Raw genomic sequence first — 24,814 nt, 5'->3', positions numbered from 1 at the left:
AGGGAGGGTTGGGATTTTCAAGGAGACTAGGACTGGAAGCTACGGGGGAAACTCGAGCTAGCTGTGTATGGAGATTGGGAGCTGGGTGGGACCAACAGTGATTGGCTGAGGAAGGAGAATGGGAGTGAGAGAAATGGGGTGGGAGCAGACTGAATCTTTGTAAATACCTATGTCTAAGAACATTCCTCTCTCAGAGCAAAATTCAACAAGAGAAATCAGGAAAAAGGGAAACTAATAGAATTTGTAATGACTCTGTAGTGTTTTTAGTGACTCTCGATGGAGGAGTGTGGCTGTAGTTTAAATTATTTACAGCTAAATTTGTGGCTGGAATAAGAGATGAGAATTTGTCCAAAAGAATGAAGTTAATCCCCAAATTAAGTGCAGTCATACAGGAGAGGAAAAGACAAGATGCTGAATTGCAAGTAATAATTATGATTTTGTTTGTGGAGTAAGACAACGTCAACAAGTTAAAAACAGAGAGAAGGCCACAGAGTAGACTTAAAGCTATACCCTGAAACAAAATGCCAGAAACAAAGACAAGACTTCAGAATCTGACCTGAAACTTTCTTCTCAAGTACCTAAATGGTACTAAGCACTGCCAGAAAGGCAGTGAACATACTTCAAAGATGGAAGAAGAGCAGAAGGAAAATGTCATTGATGCCATCCTGGAAGGACTGCAGACAGAAGCTAATGCAGTCGTCAGAATGACAGAAACAGAAAGTGACAGCCAATCAACCCATACATCATGAAAATCCCCAATAGATTTAAAACTGGTACAAGAAGTTTCAGAAAGCCACAAATCCCTATTTGTACAATAGGAAATAGATCATAACAAAACCCCAGCAAAGCATTGGTAAATCAGGGATAACATTATCTTGTGCAAAGATGGTTCCTTGGTCTCCTGTTTAGGAAAAAAAAGGTTGGATAAGACATGTTTATTGGAAGGGAACTGAGATTTTTCACTACTGAGTTGTTCAACTAGACAAGGTCTGGGATTAATATTCAGTATAAGCAATGGAGTTAAAGATGGAACATTGGGTTATAAAATAAAGTTTCTTAAACACTTCAAAAGATTAGGCACATTATAAAAGCGGCTATCCAATTACACTAAACTCAGGTGTATTGTTCCCTTTGTCCTATCTATCGAATAGCTTAAATTTCCTTTCCATGAACAGAAAGAGCAGCAGGAATGAGATAGAACAGAAATGTTTAACTAACAACCACAGCAGAAAACAAATGCTCTGAGATAATCATAATTCCCAAACCACTGAATAAATGTACATCTTTGCGGATTTAACAAAATTAAGTCAGAGTTCACACCATAGGAAGTAACCTGTAATACATGACATAAAATGACTTCTGCTGCCCAGACCTTAGCCTGGCTCAGCAGAGTAAAATTCTACAGAACATGTGACTAGCTAAGAATTCCAATAAATCCAACTTCCTCAGTAAACTCTAACCTAATACATCTTGGGGAACCTTAATTTTAAATCTCTTTACATGCCAGATGGAGGACAGAAGGAGCGATCTGATCAAACTATGATAAAATGCTCAAGAAGAAACTTCAAGAAGATGCCACGCTGAATGACAAAGTTCTCAAGAGACAGATTTATGTCTCTGGGTCATATCACTAATGGAAAAGGAAAGATACAGTAGAGTCATCTAGTAAGTTGATCCCAGAATACAGTACACCAAGTAAAATTTAATACTCAATTCTTGGACAAAACTAGATTCTGATCAATCTGTGGATGGGTTCACACAGGTGACGGGTCCTCTCTCTCCTGTGTTCCTATTCAGGAACTGGTCAAAATCCTTTTGAGGACTACAGTTGTGGACTGCACTTCATTGCCAGTGCTCCAATGGGCACTATCTGTTGAAAATGGTGAGGATGAGAGTGAGGCCATGGACTCATCTCTTTCCTTGAGACAGCAGAGCTGACTGGACATGGAGGTGGATTTGTGCTGCACCCTCTAAAAGTGGCAGAACTGTTGCTCAAGAGAATTCTGTCTGACTTTAATTGGCAACTTCCACAGAAGCGCATTAATTTTTTCATTTTTACCTGTAAATATTGCAATGAGACCTGCTTAATACAATATATTGGGTCAAATTCTGCTCTTGGTTTTTCATAGTCTCCAAGGCAGAAGGGACCATTGTGATCATCTAGTCTGACCTCCTGTACAACACAGGCTATAGAATGTCCTCAAAACAATTCCTAAAGCAGATCGTTTAGAAAAACATCCAATCTTAAAACTGTCCATGATGAAGAATCCACCATGACCCTGGGTAAACTGTTCCAATGGTTAACTACTCTCACTGTTTCTAAGTGATGGAGAAGCCACCATGATGCTTGGTAAATTGTTCCAGTAGTTATTTACTTTCACGGTTAAAAATTAATGCTGTATTTCCAGTCTGAATTTGTCTAGCTGGTTATACTAATCTGGTGGAGTTGCACTGGCATAACTGGGGTACTTGACCAATTATATGTCTCTTCTAGGCAAGGAAACCTGTGTAATCAGGAACTCACCTGTAGACAGATTCAGCTTGGATTCTTTGGTAACACTGACATTACTGTAGGTCATGTTTGTTGATCTTCCAGGTTCTGGAGAATTCAAGGAAATGCTTCTACCAGTGGCTCTTTGAGATGGAACATAAGTATTTTCAGCATCCTTGCTTTGATCATTTTGTTGGCAATTTGCTTTACCTTTTGGGTTTGAAGCATGCATTGCTGCAAGGGGGAAAAACAATATTATGCTAAACTTGCTAGATACTATTCAATGTCTGACATACTATGTCAGAGAGAAGGGCACACTGAGTATGTTTACACAATGTTTTGGAGCGAGCCTCCCAACCGCAAAGGGGTTCCACTAGCCAAGCCAAGGGGCTTCCACCAGCATTCTAAAAATAGCTGTGGAGACAGCGCTTTGAAGTTCCAAAGCTTGGGCTGGAGCTCAGGCTCTGATGCCTAGGAAGTGGGGAGGTGAGCTTCTACGGACAGGGAGATATTAACTTAAAACAAATTAACCAAATGATTTCTCAAAATACCTTTGCCTGCAAACATGCTGAATGAGTTTTTTGGTTCTTCAGAAATCCATTTCTTTTTCTTCACTCCTTTAAAGTGACGCTTCTTTACTGGCTCAGTGTGACTCATTGCTAAGGGAGAAAAATAAGGAAAATTTATTTTTTGAAAAAACATATTATTCTGTAAAATTCCCTCATTAAAGTAGTAGAGTGTTGTGGTGAATTAAAACAAGAATAACTTCCTCACATTTTACATACACTCTCTGTTGGATACAGACCTTTCTTTTATGTGCTAAAAAACAATTCTGAAAACAGTAATTATAATAAGAATATCAGTAAATATCATCCCTAAGAGCAAAATCATAATGCTTCCAAAAAGTTATGTTGATTCTGTTAGAAAAAAAAGTTCTCAACATTTTGGCAGCAAACCTCAAGCTTATTTTAGGAAACTAGGTGTTAGTAGAGTACGTAACATATTTCTGGTACAAATTCTGGCTCAAAAGGTGTCTATATGCAAGCCAAAAAATCTGAGCCAATACAACATATATTTTAAGGAGTACAGATATTTGCGGTAATCCACACATATGTTCTCCAACTGTAACACATGAATTTTATGTAAGCTTGTTTGAGCAGGAGGTCCTTTACAAAAGTGAGTGTGTTACACCCACAACAGAATTTTGTGCATGTTGACACAAAACACAACATAGCAACTATGGAATGAGCTATTATGCAACATATAATTGACCCTCATATGTCCTTGGCCTTGCCAGTCAGCTGGTCTAGATGAGACACTGGTAATTATGATGCTTAACATATGAAAGAAAGGTCTCCCTCTGTGCTACACCAAGAGTAAGCAGATGGAGTAAGGGAAGGACAGAATCTCACATCCTGCATTGCATGGCAGCTGTCGAGCTCGATGACCCTATGTCCCCTGCTCCACTACAGGAATCCAGGGCTTTGTCTGCTCTCACATCCAGATGATCAGCATAAGCACTACCTTTTGCTCCTATCAGTTCAGGTCAAAGTATAGGAGAAATTAATTACTTCCACTTCAATGTATGTAGGCAGTTTCATTACTTTTTAACCTACTTATGATTTATAGCCAGAATTTGTCTTCTTATCTTTTACTTCAACAACAGAAAAATAATATGCAAGAAATGATTTGCCCACAATAATCATATACATAAAAAACAATACATTCAGATAAGGAAATTTTGTGTTCTTCCAAACATTCTGGAATTCTGTAGTGCAAATTATGGTCCCAATTTAGAAAGGTACTTTAGCATGTGCCTAATCTGAAATACGAGAGTAGTTCTTAGGTAGATTTAATCATGTGCTCAAGTGCTTAGCTGAATCAAGGCCTTATACTGGTATTCATTAGGATCCAGATTCTGTGAGATGCTATGCGCCCTCATTTCTCATTGACTTTCACTGGAATTGAGAGTGAAAACCGCCTCCAAGGATTAGACCTTTGGGCTTTAGGAAGATAAAGATTATTAACAAGCTGATACTGGTGATACTGAAGTCATTGGGAGCAAGACTGCCCTAACCCAATAAAAGTGCTTTCATCAATTAGAATGATGAAAGAAACCATATTGTTGATGGGACTTCACCAATTCACTCAAAGTGTGTGGAATATAACATATGTCATTTGGTCCTGCCTCAAGTGTCCAGTCTAATTACAAAGGAAGCAAATAATGTTTTCCAAAATTACAAAACATAAAAATAATGATTCATACCTTTCACATCTGAACGTCTGGACGTAATTAATTCTTTTTCTCCAGTTAATATTTCACTTTGCTTCCCTCCAACAAATATGCTCCTTTGTGGTACATAACAATCACCTCCTGCAAAAAATTAGCATGCATCACCAAATTATAAATAGAGACACGGTATGTCCTCATTTTAAGAGAAAATTGATTGTACTGTGTTTAAAATGCAGAATGCAACCTTTTCACTTTATTCTTTTTTATCATTTAATTTGTGTTAGTTTTTGGTTAAATTCACATAAAATAGTAAGAACATAAACATGAAAAACAAATAGAAAGCAGTTATGTAAAAATGTGTTTATAAAAGTCAGATAAATGAAAAATATATTTAATATTATTTTAATTCATACCTCTCAGTATGAATGTACGTTTCCATAATTAATTCTCCCTCTGAATTAACTCTTGATTAACCAAATACAAAGCATTAGGACAACAGGCAATAACATATAAAACATAAAAACAAACACATACATTGCTTATAATACATACAGGGCTCAGGAAAGTGATACAATTTATAAAATGCTACCAAAAACCCTATTATTTCTGCTATTACTTACATCTGATATCTTTCTGATAAGATCACTGATTTTATTTTTGCAAGAAAAATGCAGCAAAACTAATCTATCTGGACTTCAGTAAAGCATTTGACACAGTACCACATGGGAAATTATTAAACTGGAGAGGATGGGGTTTCAAAAGAAAAGGAGATAGCCTATGCTAGGTAAACATAAATGCTTGCGGTATCCAGGTTCATTCTTAATGACTGAAATCCTGATCCTGTACTGAGCTCTCTAAGCAGATTCCTATGGCTGCACAGAACTCCACTGAAAATGGGCACAAGGATCTGCCCACATGGAACAGCTTGCAGGATTGGGGCCTTAATACTTTCCCATGTGACTGCCAAAAACATAGTCTGTTCAGCTTTACTAACGATATTCTCTCAAATATAGCGATTTCTGGAAGTTTAGTATACCCCTGTTATACCTGACTGTCATGCTTGTCTAAGCTGATGCTGTGTGAGCTTCTTTGCAGCCAGCGTAGCTCTAAGAAACAATCTCTTTTTCAAGATTAAATTAAAATCCAATTAAGTGGAGTCACCAGACTGAAAATATTTTTTCACTATGTTACTAAGATGGGTGGAATTCAAATACAACAGTAATTTTTTTTTATTAACAGCATTGAAATAAAAAGACTACAGAAAATACAGAAATAAATTCCATGAAAGGTATATTTGGAAATCATTTTATCTACCAAAGGATATTAGATAATGAGAACTACATATTTTAAAGAAATTACCTCCATTTTCAAAGGCTCCAAGATCAGTCCTGGTGTTACCATCTAATGATGCTGTTACCTCTCCTTGTCTTTCTATAATATTAAACTTTGTTGGAACTGTAACACCATCACCTGGAAAGAAAGCAGAGGGATTTTTTTGGCTTAGTTATGTGGAGTCAGTGCATTTGTGATAGATGAATGAGCTTGGGAGAGTAAACAAAGTTATGGATAGCACTGTGCAACATGGACATTTTTGCACACTTACTGATTTTATGGATAGACACATCTGCGAGCATTTCTGAATTATGAGCAAAACTTCCATGAATGCTTAAAGGATTAATAGAATTAAATCTCAGAATATAAAGTTGAGGGTAAACCCTATCTCTGACAGAGGTATTCCAAAAATACAATGTGCTAAAACTTTTGAATTGATATCTGAGCAAACCATGTTTAGTGCACATATATCAAATATATTTAATTGTACAGTAACTCCTCATTTAATGTTGTCCCACTTAACGTTGTTTCAATGTCACGTCCCTGCTCAATTAGGGAACATGCTTGTTTAAAGTTGTGCAATGCTCCCTTATAACGTCGTTTGGCTGCCTGCCTGTAAGATTCTGTAGAAGAGCAGCAACTTTACAAGGGAGCATTGCACAAGTTCCGCTTCTCCGCCTCCTCACCCTCCCTCCCAGTGCTCACCCCACCGCCAAACAGCTTAGGAATTTCTGGAAGGGAGGGGCAGGAGCAGGGAAGTGCTGCGTATCCACTCCTCCCCCTCCCTCCCAGAAAGTCCTAAGCACCGCCAAACAGCTGTTTAGTGGCGCTTAGGATTTTCTCGGAGGGAGGGGGAGGATTGGAGATGTGGGGCTTCTCTGCTCCTCCCCCTCCCTCCCAGCACTTAGTGTTTAGGACTTTCTGGGAGGGAGGGGCAGGAGCGGGGAGGTGCTGCATCTCTGCTCCTCCCCCTCCCTCCCAGAAAGTCCTAAGCACCACCAAACATCTGGAAGAGGCGGGTCTGGAGCATTCCCAGCAAAGACCAAGCCTGTTCTTCTCCGGGGAAGCTGCCACTGCTGCTGCAAAGGTGCTTCCTAGTGTCCTTGCCTGCAGTGGGCTGTGCCTGTGTGGGGTAAGCCAGGGGCACTTCCCAACCACAGTACAGTACAGTACTGTACAGTATATAATGCCTTTTGTCAGCCCCCCAAAAATTTCCTTGGAACCTAACCCCCCACATTTACATTAAATTTTATGGGAAAATTGGATTTGTTTAACATTGTTTCACTTAAAGTTGCATTTTTCAGGAACATAACTACAACGTTAAGTGAGGAGTTACTGTACTGAAAATGATTAGCTACTTCACTTCAGCATAATAAATTTAATTCTACTTGTATTATTTCTTTCTGCAAACAATGACAGATCACCAGCACATTTTTATTCATCAGCAGATTTGGTCAAAATTCAGACCTACGAAAGGAAGTATCCTCAGGATGCAACTGCTCCAGCCTCCTGTTAAATCCACAGAGTTCATATTCCACAGACACTCCACAGCCAGACCCAGGGAGTTGGGATCCTGCGGTGGGGGATATGGGCAGTATGCTTTAATAAATTCCCTGACTTTTGTCTTGCACAGGTCTTAATGGGAAAGATCTGCCTAGGGTTTCTGGGGCCTCAGTGGGCATTTCTACACTGCCTCTGGGAGCAAGCCTCCCAGTCCTGGTCCACAGACGTGTGGTAGATGGGCTCGTGTTAGAGCTTTAAAAATAGCTGTGTAGATGCTGGAGCTTGGGCTCTGAAGCACTGTCTACAAAGCTATGTTTAGAATGCTAGCGTGAGCCCCCACTAACACAAGTCTGTGGACCGAAGCTGGGCGGCTCACTCCCAGATGCAGTGTGGACATACCCAGTGAGGTCAGATTATGGGTCCAAGTTAGTGTTGCTTTTACTAACAAATATCATAAAAGTGAACAGACCCTGACTGCATCCCAAGAAGTATAGTAAGACATTGTGATATTCATAACTGACTGCTCTGTGGCATTATAAACCTTCCCTTTTGAAGATAATGTCACTCTCCTCCCACACCACTCTCTATGACTTAATCATTGGTTTAGAGTATATTTCCTCTAACCTCTCCTTAAATGTTCTCCTTTCCACTTTTATTAAGTCATTTGGATGCTGGGTAATGTAACTTATGCACTGTAAGTACATGAAATACACATTACACGATTCCTGCGAACTGCCACCACACACAGGCTATAGGAGAGGTGCAAAGGGGTTAATATTATAGCTACTCAGATCACATGATTGATGTTTATGAATATAATCTATGGTATTTCTAAGGGCCTATCACTGTGATATCTAAGCTCTTGAATACCCATTAGAAATACCTCCTCAAAAGTACTTTAACGAAAATACCTATACTCCCAAGACAGAATTCACAGCATATTGTACAGAGAAACTATTTTTCTCTCTCTAAACGCCTATTAAAAAGGTTAAATTGGTAAAAAACAGAGGTCCAAAAAGATCATATTTTTACCAACTAATATTATCTCAGATTATCTCTATCTGAACCAAAATAATATACTCTCTTTCACTCTGCAGTTCTTCATTATTGTTCACTATCTTCCTGCTTCAATTTTCTTTTTATGTAATTGTAGATCCAGATGGTTATCCATGGAGTTTTCCATTTTGTTGTAAACAACTTTATGTCAATGATAAATGTGTTACTAATGCTAACATCTCACTTCTTTCTCAAATACTTTAATGGCCAACCCACTAATTACATTAACGTCTGGGAATGTTCAGAGCATACCACCTGGCTAACGGGGGAAAAGAAAAACTCTTTAAAATCTTGAGTGGAATAAATGTTCATTAATTCATATCCCTTGGAGCTCAGATGTATTGTAGCAGGCCCAATAAAAAAGAGATTGTAACCTTATTTCAAAAGATACTAGAAGACAAATTGTAGCAGAGATGCATGGCATGGAGTTCAGGAAAGTACAAGACGTTAACCTTGGTTCTACTCAATTGACCTGGCCTTATTTCATCATGCTATAGTCAATGCAGGTGTCCCATCCTCATCACCATGTCTATGCTGTTTCCATTTAATTAAAAAAGTCACAAAAATATTTCTATTGGTTTTATTTTGTATAATTATTTTTTTCTACATTTGCAAAACCTAATATTTGGATCTAAACTACATGATAGTGTCTTTCTGTGTAATCACATATACTGTATATAAACATTATCCTTGACGTGAAAAGCATTACCACTCAAGTACTTACCTTCCTGTAAGTCTCTGCCAGTTTCCATGGGTTTCAATAGCTCATTATCCAGTGTTGAAGACATGATTTTTGCTGACTGGTTCTCCAGAGGAGTCTGAATTCTGTAATATTCTCCTACTCATACCCCCCAAAAGAAAGAAAAAATTGTCTTTACTTATTGATTATATTAATATTTTTAAAATAATCAATATTTAGATATTTACCAGATTTATAACACATCTCCTTTATTGCTTTTTCTTCCTCAATGTCTGCCGGAGTCTTTGTCAATAAATAAGAGGCATCTATAGGAAATATTTTTAAAAGAGAGAACTATACCTGAGTACAGACACCTCAGGATTTGTTAATGCACTATTTTTAAATATAAACAATTTCATTATAAAATTAAGTAATTTTTTTCCCCTTTCCTATTGCTAGTGTATCCCAGCCTTCTGCTTTCTGGACAGAAAAACTATTGCTTATTGACAGATACTTTTATGACCAATATTGTCTTACTTACAATGAAAGTCAAACGGTTTACCATTACTGATGTTTATTTGAGACGTTGATTAAATTAAAAATAATTCAAAAGCCTTTCTTCAGTCCTCTCAAAACAACCATACAATCACACATAAAAGGAAGTGATCCTGAGTGGGCAACTAAATACTATTGAATCACCTATTCTCTGATAGGCTATCTGGGAACGCACTGAGCATATTCTGCACATTCATAAGACACTTGGCTAAAGCCTTGTCTTCACGAGGATGCTGCACAGAAGTAATTAACTATTTGTTTGTGATCCAATTTAGTCAACTGAGTGCAAACCCATGTGTGGACACTCTTATTTCAGTTTAAGAGTGATTTAGACTGTCTACATGGGGTGAGAAATAAAACTGATTTAAATTAAAGTGGTGCAACTTTCTTATGTAGACAAGCCCTGTGGCTATGACCCTAGCCCTAGGTATGCAACTATATGCAAGCAGCCTCTTCAGAAAGATAAGTACACACTAAGAATAGGGGTAATTTCAGGGGCAGGTGTAGTCCATAAGGTTTGTACAACCTCTGTAGAACAGCAAGCATGGAAATGATTTTAGGCTGGATAGAACTCTAAATCTTCTTGTTTGGCATAAAAATTACATCATCTCTGAATTGCTGCAGATACTTTACATTCTCAACTAAATGCCACCTAGCAACAGCTAACATGTTTCTTGTTAAAGCTAAAGCACAAAATGAAATTAGCATCCTGATCAAACCTATACAGTGATAAATCTAAGAGTTTTGGAAGAAATCAAAGAACCTTTTCAATGAGTAAAATGGTCATTTAAATTACAGATGGAGCCAAATAAGTCTGAACATCCTTGAACTTTGAGAGAGTCTGGATCTGGATCTGAATTGTTGTATTTCAGTGCCATGTGAATTGTGGCACTTGAATCCATTTCTAATTAAGGAAAAAAGAGTATTTGAATTATATCAGTAAGAAAAAAATAGATATTAGATATTTTGAAAGTTTATTGATGAGAGTCTACATTTACTGTGTTTTGTACAATAAAATAAAGATAATTATAAAATAAGTTGTAATGCGGTTATTCTCAAATATTTGACGTCTTTCCTCAAAAATGGCATGATTGTTGAAAACAGCCAAAAATCTGTTGGCAACCATTTTGCAAATTATTTGAGAAAATCCATTTTAGTTTCAGATTTCAGAAAAAAGTCATATTTACAGTTCTCCTCTTCTTCCTCTTCCTCTTCCTCCTCCAGGCTGATGTTTATGATCAGTGGAGGATGAATGGGTCTTAAAATGCTTTCTTGACCTTTTAAGGGTTCTTGAGTGTGGGCAGGATGCAGAGTTCCTTCTTGAACTTCCTTTTGGAGTGTGGCATCTATAGGAAAGTACATGAAGTTCAGTCTGTTAATAAGGCTCTAGAACACCAAAATCAGGTTCTGATCAGTTTGTTATACATTTGAAATCATAATAGTATTTGATAAAGCCACAAATTGCCAAACTGTGTCTTTTAGGCACTGTACTGGGAAGGAGGTTGGCAGAAATGTGTCTCCACAGCAGAAGGAACATGGGGAGACATAGTGACTCAGGGACACACAGTGCCTCCCAGAGATTTTCAGCATGCAAGGATAACACATTATTGCACCAGCCCTGAGTAGGAAATGGCATACAGTCCTTCCAGTGGCTGGCCATCTCTTCTGGCTGGTGTGTGTATGGGGAAGTATAAATAACTTTGCCTACTCCTGCCCCTTTTTAGGGGCATGTCTACACTGCCTGGGCTCTAGCTCAGGCCCAAATCCCTCTTCACCTGCACACAATTCTGTCTAACTCTGTCCAAACCCCAGGATCCCACAGGAACGGAGGATTCAAGCCTGACTCCAACAGAAGCTTTGGCCCAAACTCCATTGTTTTGCATTGTAGATGAAGCTCAGGCCCGGGCCCCCCAGATTTGGGTCCTGAGAGTCCACCAACCCCATGGACAATGTCCTTTGTCTTTCCTATCCCAAGACTGGCCGATCGACTCCTGGTTCAAATGCAACTGCTCAGCATTTAACCTTTCCTTTTATTCTGCCCACTGAGCTGCAAGCAGAGTGAGCCATCTCCTGCATTTGTAATGGTCACCTCCATCAAGAAGTCTTTTGCCCAAGTGTGCTGCTAGCTGGTTACAGGAGCACCACCACATTTTGCTTAATCTCTGGTGCAAGGTGTGCAAACAGTTCAATTTCCACAAGAATTCCAGGAATGAGCATGTATACCAGCTAATAGTGAAGAAGCTGGCAGTGCTGGGGATTCACGACCAGTGACCAGTGGAGGGAGCAGATTAAGCAGTTCAAAACCAATTCCTGGAAAGCTAGGGATGAGAACTGGATCTCTGGGAACTCGCTGTCATCCTGCCACCTTTACAAGGAGTTTGACCAGGTGCTGGGTACTGCGCTGAGCACTGAGCCATCAGTGCTTTATGGTCAGTCAGGAGGGCAACCTTCTCACCCCCAAATACAGTATAGGACTAAAAGGGAGCCAGCAAGTGCTGGCTGAAGCTGCCCAAGTGACTCTTGTACCCAGACCAGTCCCCCAGAGCAGCTGTAGCACATTCAGGGTCCCTACTCTGAAGAACTTTTTGATGCCTCTCTGGAAGAGCTGTCCACCATGGAACCGGCACCAGAAACACAAGAGGCAGAAGCCTGGTAAGTTTCTGGATCCATGTTTGTTATTATTAATATAGGGGTGGGAATGATTTCCAGTTTATGGGAGGGATTTCCAGTTTATTACCCAATGCAAAATATATTGCGAGCTCCAGGCAGCAGGATGTATCTGCTAATGGGGGATTGTGAAGAACACAGCAAGCCACAGTAATACAGACAGCATTGATGATGCTGGAATCCTAATGTGTCTGTAAACGGCACCAGTGGGATTTCAATCTGCTAAATGCACATTCAACCACCATTCCACAGATACTCAGAGTGTAACTAAACCTTCTTTTGCTTGCGACTCTTATCACGATATGGTTTCATAAGCAAAAGAAAAAGGGGTTATACTCGATACTCTAAAATAACAGTGGGGATAGTAACTCCATTTATGACAATGTCATTTGGTGGGAATAATGTCCCAACCTGTCCATGAATGTAGATTCCCAATCAGCGGAAAACCCTGGCATCATGAATTTTTCCAGTGCAGCCCACACTGGTGTCCATAAATCAGCCTCTGTGGTCCACTAGGGCCTGCATAATAATGGAGTAGAACCCTTTGCAGTTTATGCACTCATGTACTCCTTGAGGAGGTCAAACTGTGGGCATATGAGTCCCATCAATGGCCCTGGCACAGTTTGGAAACCCCATTCTCTTAAAACCAGCAGTTACTTAAGGGATATTTGTTTATGCCCACCACCTTTGGGTAAATCACATGCCTGACTGTGCCTGAAACCTCTGTGACCACTTTACACATGGTTGACTTTTCAATGCTGAACTGGTTAGCAACAGACTTGTAGCAGCCTGTGGTAATCAGGCTGCAGACAATTATAGCAGCCCACTTCTGGACCAGTATGGCTGCCCTCATGCGTGTCTTTATGCTGGAGTGTAGGTGCGAGCTGCTCAAAAAATTCCAGAAATGTAGCTTTCTTCATGCAAAAGTTCTGGACCCACTACTGGTCATCCCAGGTCTGCATGATGATGTGATCCTACCAGTCTGTGCTTGGGCTCCTGCTCCAGAAGCTCTGGTCTACATGGGGGGAAATCACCAGCTACAGCAAGAGTTGTGAGAAGCATCAGCCAGTATGATTCTTCCATGTCTGTATCATCCTCCTCTTCTATCAGGCACCTTTAGTATGTCAGAAACCACCTACAGAACATCCACCAGCATCTCATGGATGCTTTGCCTGTTTGCTGAAACAGGCTTGGCAAGATCTATTGCTAACTTGGCAGACTGCGACAACTTCCTGTAACGTGTGGGGTGGACAGTCAAGTTTTCCCACACTGCAACACTAACCAGGGGCTGGAGTGGCTACAGCTGCGGAGGGCACTAGGATGCCTGAGAAACAGTGGTTTGACTCGGGACCGAGTATTGCAGTGTGGAGCCCCAGATTTGCAGCCCAGGTCAAGAAATTCTAAACTTAGGGTCAATATGCAGTGTGGATGCCAAGCCCTGGATTTGTTTGTCGCCGGGAGGGTGGCAGGCGGCTCCGGTGGACCTCCCCCTGGAAGCACTGTTGGTAAGAGGAAACCCTACTCCACCATTGAACAAAGCTCCCTATTTAATGCCACCGTGTGCATCCAGCTCTGGATCACCTGTGAGTTTAGAAATTATACTTTCTAATAGCTCTTCCAAGCTGCACTCTCATCCATAGTTTGGTATGCTTTTTCAGTTGTTATTCTAAAAACAGAGCTTCCTTTGTTAAGTCTTTCATGGGTTGCTCAGTGCACCATAATGTGTTTGGCTAGCACACATGTCATCATGTACAGTACGCACTGGACACACTCCCATGAAATAGATAGCTCTGGCAAAGTCTGCATTCAGCTTTAGTTAGATTTGTCTCACGGACAGAAAAGAACTCCCCCCGTTAGGCTACATTTTCTTTGTTCCTATTCTTCTGGCACAAAACTGAAGCCTTTTGCCAATGCCTGTCCAATCACTATGCTTGGAAATAGGCCACATGATAGTCCATGTTAATGTGACACCACTATAATGATCAGTAGTGATCTAAATTATTGAGAAACTATTAAGTTGTAATTTATTTTATTTTTGCAAATTAATATATATTAATGTGTTTAATATACATATTAAAGTAGTTTATAAAAGTCTAGAGTCATACATAAGTCAAATATGAACTGAAAATTCATCAGACATGTATTGTTTAAGGGCTACATAACACTCCCACTGAAGTTATTATTCCACTGACTTCAGCATGAGCCCAATATCTTTAGCATTCATATTGATCCAAATGTTGACCTCAGTCAGTAGGGTCAGTGACACATTCACTGACACTATCCCATTCTATGAAGTTGAGTTGGTCTTTAATATTTTGCCTTAAGGCTACAGTCACTTTTCTTGGTTTACAGATCCATAAGAGGGACACTGAAACAACCTATTCCACAAGATACAACTTTGTATTCTTTAAGCAGGGCCAGCTCCAGACCCCAGCGCGCCAAGCATGTGCTTGGGGTGGCATACCGTGGGGGGCGCTCTGCCTGTCGCCGGGAGGGTGGCAGGCGGCTCCGGTGGACCTCCCACAGGCACGTCTGCAGGAGCTGCGGGACCAGCGGACCCTCCACAGGCACATCTGCAGGAGGGCCACCAGAGCCGCGGGACCAGCGACCGCCAGAGCGCCCCCCGGGGCGTGCCGCCATGCTTGGGGTGGCGAAATTGCTAGAGCCGCCCCTGTCTTTAAGAATATCATATGCAGTAGCTTTGGCTTCAGAGTCTGGATGTGCATACATGGTGATCCCAATCCTGAAGACCTAACTCAGGCAAAACTTCATTTTGCTTTAGGAAGGGTTGAAAAAGTATTAGCCATTTTTCCAGAAATAGTCTAGATTTCTGGAAATCAGAGAGTAAAAGAGAAATCATAATTAAGAAGTATTTGCTTCACATATTCTCTCCCTAACCCCATCCCCACGTGCCCAGCCTGAAAGACTTAATTGAAGTCAATTAAGGGGGTAAAACACCTGAAAGTGACTTGCACACATGATGCAACATTAGAAATTATTTTTTAACTGTCTCCAAATGAGGGCCATTTCATACATATGACATTTAAAATTTCCCTGACTTGGTGTGATGTCCCATCATAGACTGCTGGTGACATCACACCCAGCAAAGAACCTTTTTCTTTTAAAATATTGCCTAGGTTTCTAAACTTTTTCATTATTTTATGAATAGCAAAAATAATAAAAAATAGTAAACATCCTGAGTAAACCAAAATATGAAATAGTAAATGTTTGTAGGTGTTGGTTTTTGTGAACATTTTATTGCCATTCCTATCTGGTAAATCTAATCTGTCCTTCATTTTGAGATTTTCTATTTTCATCACCACAGTTTCTATGCACTAACTCCCTTCCCCACCTCAGCTGTTTAATAATTGAAGGCAATTGATGGAATCTAAAATTTATCTTTACTTAGCTAGCCTGTATTTGCAAGGGAAGAAATTAGTTCTCTCCTATTTCATTTGTTCATTGTATTTTAATTTCTGGAGTAGCATACACCATGTTGTGGCCACTGTGAATGCTGTGTTTTACACTAGGAAAAGGCTTACATAGATTCTAACTCTCTGGTTCACTGTAACTATGAGGCAGTGTCTCAGAAACATTCCCATTTGGCAAAGCTAACCATTTAATCAACATCTAATTACTTGCTCCATTACTGAATGGAATCTTAAAAAAAAAGTTTTCCACTCAGCCAGAACCCCACTTTGAAAACACAGTGGTCTCCTAAATGCCAAGAGATGCTGTGAAACTGGTACAGGAAGATGAGTTTTTATTTTTATATTGACATTTGGCTGGTTACCTGCTTTGAACTTATAAGTGAGAAATTCTTACATACCCTCACCCTCTTCAGATGTATAAATTAGATCATTTGTATCAGGAATGTGAGCAAAACAGCCAGCAGTTGACAGGAGAGAAGGAGAAAAAATTTGATTATTTCTTGCTATATTGAGATCAGTAGATCATTTCCACAGATGGAATAGATTATTTCAGATGTTGTTTTAGAAGGCTTACTTGATTTGTATGTACATGAGGGAGTGGGGGGAAATTGAAAAGGATAGTGAGAGAAGGTGTAACTACTGCCCACACAGTTGCAATCCACTAGTCATGTATGATTAACCAATGAATCATGGCCATGCAGTAATGTACAGTATACATTCTTCTAAAATTGTGACTGCATAAATGACCCCAAATGAATACTATATGCTGTGAAGTACTGTACTGCTTTAACATTCAGCTCCTGTGTTTGAGTGAAGTCCTGAAGAGACCTCACTGTCAGTGAAGAGGCCATTATGTAGTTGGAAGTGGATGAGTGGATGTTAGCAAGGCCCAAAGCTTTACAGAGGTAGTAAAAAGTACAGGGATTTCCTATAACACAAACTCTTCAAACTAGATTTGACTGCTTATACAGAAATCACTGCCTCACATGACTGTCATTCAGCACATCAAGGATACACACAGCATGTAAAATGTTACAGTGTATAATTTTTCACTTGTGAGACAAATGGATTAAAATTTGAGTTGCTATTCAGTACATCACCTTTGATGTAACTGTTACCTACAGACATTCTTAACACAATGGCCAAAGAAATTCCTATGGGAACCCTAGTCAAACATAATCATTAAGTCCTTTACTAACCTTGACTTCAGATCATATTCCACCCAATCTGCAATGCTGTCTTTCTTCACCTAAAAGGTTTATAACAACACTAGAAGTGGCCAATACATTTTTAGCATACCTATTTCAATGTGCAAATTATTGAGAAAATAGTTTTACTCACTGCTACTAGGTGGCAAAAAAAGTCCATTTATATTACGAGGTTTGCTATGATGGAAGACACAACTGATCCTCACACAGCCTAAAGGCTGTGTTTCCCAGAAACATGAGATTCTGTTGTATTTTTGCTATGGGAAAAATAAAAAAGATACAGTTTTTAGATATGATGATTATAACAAACAACAAAAAATAATGGATGGAACACTGATTAGTACCATATATCAGTTAAAAAAGAAGAAATATGGTATTGTTGTGAAGGCACAGGACTAGGATACATGAAGCCTGATTCTGATCTTTTACAACAGTGTAAATTAGGAATTTCTTCACTGAGATCAATGGAGTTATAATGGTGTCAGACCAGAATCAAGGTAATGGATTCTACTCCTGGCTCTGCTACAGACTTTCTGAGATGTTTAGAAAAAAACATTAATTTTCTAATAACCCAAATTCACTTAATTTTTGTGTCTCAGGGCTTGTCTATTTGAACAGTTAGTGTGCAGCAAGTTGAGGTGTAAATCTATCTCACATTAGTGTGCAGCACACTAACTGTACATGTGGATCCTGCTACCACACATTAAAAGTTCCATAATGTGCTCTGATCTACTCTGCTTTGAAATGGGAACAGAAAAAAGTGAACTAGAGAACTCTTAGTGTGTGGTAGGAGAGTCCACATGGATAATTAGCGTGCATCACACTAATGTGAGGTAGACTTATTCCTGCACTTACTGCGCACTAACTGTTCATCTAGACAAGCGCTTGGTTTCCTTATCTGTAAAATAGGGATAATAATACCTACCTCACAGGCATGTTGTGAAACTAAATACATTCATGCTTGTAATGTGCTTTGAGATCCTTGGATGAAATCTGCTGTATAAGTCCAAAGTATTACATTTTTATTATTTTATTATAAAAAGGATATTATTAATTATTATTATGAAAGGAAAATCAGAAAAGCAATTAATATCCAGTGACTGACTTTGAATCAATACAAGTTTTAAAGCTTGCAGTGCATGCTAGCCACGGACTTGGGGGAGGGGGGAAGCTTGTATCTGGGTGCCACAAGGTCTTCATATTTGAATATGAACTTGGGTGTCAGATGTGAAGTTTAACAGAAGTGAGGGTCAGTTTTGCTTTAAGAATGAGTGTACTTAAAGAAACTTATCTACCTGTATTTCCATATGTCTAAAATGGCAAAGCTGATGTGAACATCTTCCCTCTCTCCATAACGAGCACACAATCTCACTGCCAAGGGCTTTTTCACAGTGACGGAATCGGCACTTGGAACCCTAACACAGAAAAAAGGCAAGTCAAAGGTGTATCATGTTAGATGCATCAGTAGTTGGTTTATATCTTCTTTATTAATGAGGAAGTGGACAATACACTAGTCTGTATAGCACAGTATTATTGTTGTGACTACATACCTGCAAGCAACAGAAAAAATTTAGGACCTGATTCACAGATGCTAGTGTAGCTCCACTATGCCCAATTCTGCCACACAGGTAAAAATTCCAAGCCAATGGGAGTTACGCCTATATGGTTGAGGGAGAAAAGGCCATTGGCCTCAATGGAACTACTACTGATTTATGGCAGTGTAAATGGGGGGAAATCAGGTCCTGTTAATGTCACATGAATTATGCCGTAATCGCTTTGTCCAATTTAGTTTAAATACCTGAAGATATGGGGCTCCCATTACTTACAAACTTGGGAGACTATTCCACAGTCTACTGGGTATTACTATTTTCCTGATATTTGAACTAAATTTCTATTTCCCAGCTCTATCCCTTTACTCCTATTTATATTCCTGGATCACCCTAAGCAATTCCTCACCCTCCTTGTTGTTTATACCGCTCTCAGATACTAGCAAATGTTAACATAAGTCTCCCGTAGTGATCAGTAAGCAAACTACATAGATTTTATTCTTTCAGTACCCTATTCTTCACTACATAAGAGCTATGCTCAGAGGTAGTGAGCAGTGGCAGTCACAGGAAGCTGACTGCTGCTCAGCCCCAGCCGAGTAGCAGGGGGCATTTTCTAACATCCACAGCTAGTGTAAGGCCTATAATGGGGCTTAAGAAAGCAGGAGATCAGGCTTAGAGAAGCTCAGCTCAATCACATCCCCCATGCCAGCCCCAGTCACCAACTAACACAACTCTTTCCTCACCCTTACAGCAGGGATATCGGGGCAGCTGGTGTTATGCAGCACAAAGTAAATTTAGCAGATTAAGAGACTGACCCTTAATCTTTTCTCATAAATCAAACATTCCAGCTACTTAATCATTTTGTTCTCTTTCTTTGATTCCATCCAGCTGGTCAATATCTTTCTGGTTCTGAAGTGCCCACCACTACATGCAGTCTTATAGATGTAGTTTCACCACTTGGGAGCATGGAGTGGTATGATGCATACTACTTAAACGCTCTTGTGTTAGCTAGTTGTCCAGGTTAAATTTCATTTTATTTTCTTTCTGTTATTCCTCTAACATTTTTGGAGTTGGGAACACCTCCTAATTTAGTAACATCTGTGAATTTTAATACCATTTACTCCTCTTTTCAGAGCATCATAAAATACATTAATTATAATAGGGCCAAGGGGTACTGTCTGTAAAATGCACTACTTTATTAAATAAAATCACTGCAGCTGGCCAGACTGGTAACATATGTTAGGGATTTGTACTGAAAGTAAAACCTATTCACTAAGGTCCTAATCCTGCAATAGGAAGTACTAACATAGACTTCTGCATCACCCCATTGACTTTGCCTACTGGGCCCATTCTCACAAGCACTTCTTCAAAGGGTGATAACATCAGGAATGATGTGATTTCAAAAAAGCAGTATGAAAGAAAGTCAGGTAGTCACACTATCAATACCAGGCAAAGCTCCTGTTGTCTAACAAATTTATAAATGTTGTTTATCACAGGTTATAAAAATGTTGTTTAAATGAAACAGAAGTGTGTTGAGTGGTCTTTATGTAGTGTTTACAAAAGTCCACCTTACACAGTGCACATTTTTCATGAATTAAACCCCTTTAGAGTGTGAGCTCGATTTTCAGAACTAATAAGCACCCACAAATCAATCTGAGGTGAATGGAAACTGTGGGTCCTCATCACCTCTCAAAATCAGGACCTATGTGTGTGTCAAATATACATGTCTGGAGACACACACAGAGTGACATATACATCAGTATATAAAGAAGAGACGTAAGTTCAAACTAAAAGAACGAGGTGTACTTGTGGCACCTTAGAGACTAACGAGTTCAAACTATAAATTCCTCCTTACAGCAGGAAAATTAAAGATGCAAACCACTGTAAATTCTACAATATTTACCTTTATGCAGGTGGAATAAAAATAGAAATAGCAGTCATTCCCAACTTCTGCCATTGTCACCACTTGTACTTCTACTCCACTGTCTTTATACAAGAAGGGTATAAACGTACAGGTAAGAACTACCAATGTGTACGGAAACAAAACTCCTTTTTCTGAAGACAGTGGTTTTCAGGATCTAAGCTCTATTTCCTTTTAAAAACAGACCTCCAATTATAGTATATCTCAAAATTATATTTAAACTAATTACAAATCAGACGGTACCTTCTCCAGGTTTGCCGAAGTGATGAAACATTGAAAGTGGTTGCTAGTCAGTGCACAAATTCAAACTTCCAGAATTTCTCTCATTGTTACTTTAGTTCTTATGACATCATCACAAATGACATCACATGACCATTTAGACTGGGACTGCTCACTTATTTTCATTGCTGTTGAGTAAAATAGAAAAAAATGAAGTTGTTCTAAGTAGTCTGTTATCCTAATGTTTCTTTGATTCAAAACAGATTGAAACATAATTCACATGAGTTAGAGAATATAGAAGAGGGGTAGGCAACCTATGTCACACGTGCCAAAGGCGGCACGCAAGCTGATTTTCAATGGCACTCTCACTGCCCAGGTCCTGGCCACCGGTCCGGAGGGCTCTGCATTTTAATTTAATTTTAAATGAAGCATCTTAAACATCTTAAAAACCTTATTTACGTTACATATAACAATAGTTTAGTTATACATTATGGACTTATAGAAAGAGACCTAAAAACGTTAAAATGTATTACTGGCACGCAAAACCTTAAATTAGAGTGAATAAATGAAGACTCGGCACACCACTTCTGAAAGGTTGCTGACCCCTGATATAGAACACTCACATAACTGTTTGATGCAGGAACATGTATAGTTTGCAGCCGTATCGACCCCAGGATATTAGAGAGACAAGGTGAGTGAGGTAATATATTTTATGGGACCAACTTGTGTGGGTGAGAGAGACAAGTTTTTGAGCCACACAGAGCTCTTCTTCAAGTCTGGGGAAGGAACTCTCAGGTCACAGCAAAATGCAAGGTAGAACAGATTATTTAACATAAGTAGTTATTGTAAGGGATCATTGAAGGCAGAGTGGCCCATTAACACCGCTGCAGTCATAGGAAAAAAAAGAGGGAGTTAGTGGGTTACAGATTGTTGTTTGGCCAGTGACTGCAGGGGTGCTAACGGACTCCCCACCTCCCATGCCAGTAGATTTGGACTTGCAAGGCTCAGACTAAAGGGCTGTTGAATTACAGTGTAGAAACCTGGGCTCAGGGTGGACTCTGTGAACCCAGCCAGATGCCTGGGAAAGAACTTTCTGTAGTATCTCAGTGCCCTACCCATCTAGTGTCCCATCACCAGCCACTGGGGATATTTGCTACTAGCAGTCGCAGATTGGCTACATGCCATTATTGGCAGTCATCATACCATCCCCTCCATAATCATATCAAGTTCAGTTTTGAAGCCAGTTAGGTTTTTTGCCACCACTGCTCCCTTTGGAAGGCTGTTGCAGAATTTCACTCCTCTGATGGCTTGAAACCTTTGTCTAATTTCAAGCATAAACTTGTAGGTGGTCAGTTTATATCCATTTGTTCTTGTATCAACACTGGTGCTTAATTTAAATAACTCCTCTCCCTCCCTGATATTTACAGAAAGCAATCATATCTCCCCTCAGCCTTCATTTGGTTAAGCTAAACAAGCCAAGCTCTTTGAGTCTCCTCTCATTAGGTAGGTTTTCCATTCCTTGGATCATCCTAGTAGCCCTTCTGTGCACCCGTTTCAGTCTGAATTCTTCTTTCTTAAACTTGGAAAAACAGAATTGCACATTATTCCAGATGAGGTCTCACCAATGTCTTGTATAATTGTACAAACACTTCCCAATCTCTACTGGAAGTACCTCACCTGACGATTCTTAGGGACTGTTTTAGACTTTTTCATGTCTAATCACATTGGCAGCTCAGTCATCTTGTGATCAATTAATACACCCAGGTTTTTCTCCTCCTCTGTTGCTTCCAATAGATAAATTCCCAGTTTATAGCAAAAAATCTTTTTAGTCCCTAAATGCATGACCTTGCAATTTGTGCTATTAAATTTCATCCCATTTCTATTACTCCAGTTTTCAAGGTTGTCCAGATCTTCTTGTTTGATATTCCAGTCCTCCTCTGTATTGGCAATACCTCCCAACTTTGTGTCATCCACAGATTTTATTAGCGCACACCCACTTTTTTTGCCAAGATCATTAACAAAAATGTTAAGTAAGACTGGGCCCAGGACAGATCCCTGAGGAAATCCACTAGTGACCTCCCTCCAGTCTGACAGTTCACCTTTCACTATGACCTGCTATAGTCACCCTCACCTCTTTAACCAATTCCTTATCTACCTTTCAATTCTCATATCAATCCCCATCTTCTCTAATTTAACTAATAATTTCCCATGTGGAACTGTATTAAAGTTCCTTACTGAAATCCAGGCAGATTAGATCTACTGTATTCCCTTTGTCTAAAAAATCAGTTATCTCCTAAAAGAAAAAGATCAGGTTGGTCTGACACAATCTACCTTTTGTAAAATCATGTTGTATTTTATCCCTATTCCCGTTTATCTCTATGTCCTTAACTATTTTGTCTTTCAACAGGCCTGTAGTTTCCCAGATCACTTCCCCCCCCCTTTCCTAAAAATAGGTCCTATATTAGCAATCCTAAAGTCAGAGGGTACAACACGCAAGTTTACACATTCATTAAAAAATCCTTGCTATTGGGCTTGCAATTTCATGTGCCAGATCCTTTAATATTCTTGGATGGAAATTATCCAGGCCTCCTGATTTAGTCCCATTAAGCAGATTGTGTTTGACTTCCCCCTTGGATATAGTAATTTCCATTAACCACTCTGCCACTATCCCTAAACTCCTCATTACCCTTATTAAAAACTGAGGTGAAGTATTTATTTAGGTGTTGGACTATTCCTAGATTGATATCCACCCCATCTTTCCTGCTTAGTAGTCTCAATTCTTCTTCCCTTGTTTTCTTTTTATTTATATGTATATAGAACTTTTTATTGACTGGCTGTGGTAAGAAAAGAACTGAAGTAGTTAGCTCTACATAGCCCTTTTATATCCTCAGATCCAAATATTCAGAGCTGTGAGAGGGTGTTTGAGGAATCTCAGTGGGTGCTGCTTTCCAGCAGATTTCTGAAGCTCAACAGTGTCAGTGGGTTCATCTCACAATAAGAAATATGCAGAGGCCAACTCCAGAACCAAATTAGTTTTAATAAATCAAATTATTTTGGGATGTTTATGACCTGAGATGATTCAGCCTTCTCTCTGTGATTTCAAATCACTTTAGAAACATTAACTGAACACTATTCCACTTCTTATAGATGTGGAAACTGAGGTACAGACCAGTTACTTCCATAAGGTCACACAGCAAGTCTGTGGGAGAGCTAGGAAAGAACACAGAAGTCTTGACTCCACACAGTCCTCCATATTAAAAATGGTATTGTTAACAATAAAAATAAATACATATGATAAATAATAAAGTGTCCTGGTACTTGGATAGGCCTTGCTGAGAACAGTTTAGGAAACTGGCACTCCACAAAGAAGTACCGTACAGCATATGCTAGTACTTGAGAAATGCTTACATGAAACAGAATAGGACCCTCACAATACATTGCATTGGAACCAGTAACATTTTCCAGAGACGGATATTTAGTTTATGTTCTTTCTAAGAAAGCAGCCATCATTGCTATCAGCCCAGTCCTGTCCATATGCTCAACGTCTCATTTCTATCTTTTCCCAGAACCAGGTTTCACTGAGTTTCATCCACCCTTCCATGCCTGGAAAGTCAGCGAGTAAAGATGTGTTTACATTACTGAATAGAGGATAATGAAAGCCATGGACAACACAGATGTAGAAAATGGAGCTGAGCTACTGCAGCAGAGGCAGCTTACAACACTGAGGCTGGTTCTGAGCACAGACGGTGAAGGTCTCCAACCGCAACACACAAGCGGAAGGCTAGCGCCCCACCTCCCTACATCAGGGGACTGTGGGGCTCTAACACCCGCGTAGCTACCCTCCAACCATCTCTAGGGCAGGAGAGTGGGGGGCTGTCACACCCTCACTGTTACCCCCCAACCATTCCCTGGGCAGGGGGAGTGGGGCTGTAACACCCACACAACTAACCTCCCTCCCATCCCTACAGCAGG

At 39.7% G+C, this 24,814-nt stretch overlaps 1 protein-coding gene across 3 annotated transcripts in view; it reads right to left on the bottom strand.

Annotated features, from left to right (window-relative positions):
* The window catches only part of C1H12orf50 (chromosome 1 C12orf50 homolog), a 37,119-nt gene that overhangs the window by 9,588 nt on the left and 2,717 nt on the right, over positions 1 to 24,814 (bottom strand). For 2 of the 3 annotated variants that reach the window (XM_039497093.1, XM_039497092.1), the window contains exons 2-11: positions 20,867 to 21,030; positions 18,451 to 18,570; positions 17,289 to 17,412; positions 11,037 to 11,195; positions 9,543 to 9,620; positions 9,340 to 9,453; positions 6,084 to 6,194; positions 4,758 to 4,865; positions 3,043 to 3,150; positions 2,525 to 2,725 (exon numbers count right to left, since the gene is read on the bottom strand). In XM_039497093.1, the coding sequence (XP_039353027.1) occupies positions 2,525 to 2,725; positions 3,043 to 3,150; positions 4,758 to 4,865; positions 6,084 to 6,194; positions 9,340 to 9,453; positions 9,543 to 9,620; positions 11,037 to 11,195; positions 17,289 to 17,412; positions 18,451 to 18,462 (1,015 nt within the window). In that variant the 5' untranslated portion in view covers positions 18,463 to 18,570; positions 20,867 to 21,030. Of the gene's footprint in view, positions 1 to 2,524; positions 2,726 to 3,042; positions 3,151 to 4,757; positions 4,866 to 6,083; positions 6,195 to 9,339; positions 9,454 to 9,542; positions 9,621 to 11,036; positions 11,196 to 17,288; positions 17,413 to 18,450; positions 18,571 to 20,605; positions 20,808 to 20,866; positions 21,031 to 24,814 lie in introns of those variants that run through there. The other variant, XM_039497091.1, reaches the window with a different exon arrangement.

The sequence above is a fragment of the Mauremys reevesii genome, linkage group 1 (assembly GCF_016161935.1).
Source record: "Mauremys reevesii isolate NIE-2019 linkage group 1, ASM1616193v1, whole genome shotgun sequence".
Lineage (NCBI taxonomy): Eukaryota > Metazoa > Chordata > Testudines > Geoemydidae > Mauremys > Mauremys reevesii.
Note: the sequence above shows the minus strand (reverse complement) of the source record. Positions and strands in the feature narration are given on the sequence as shown.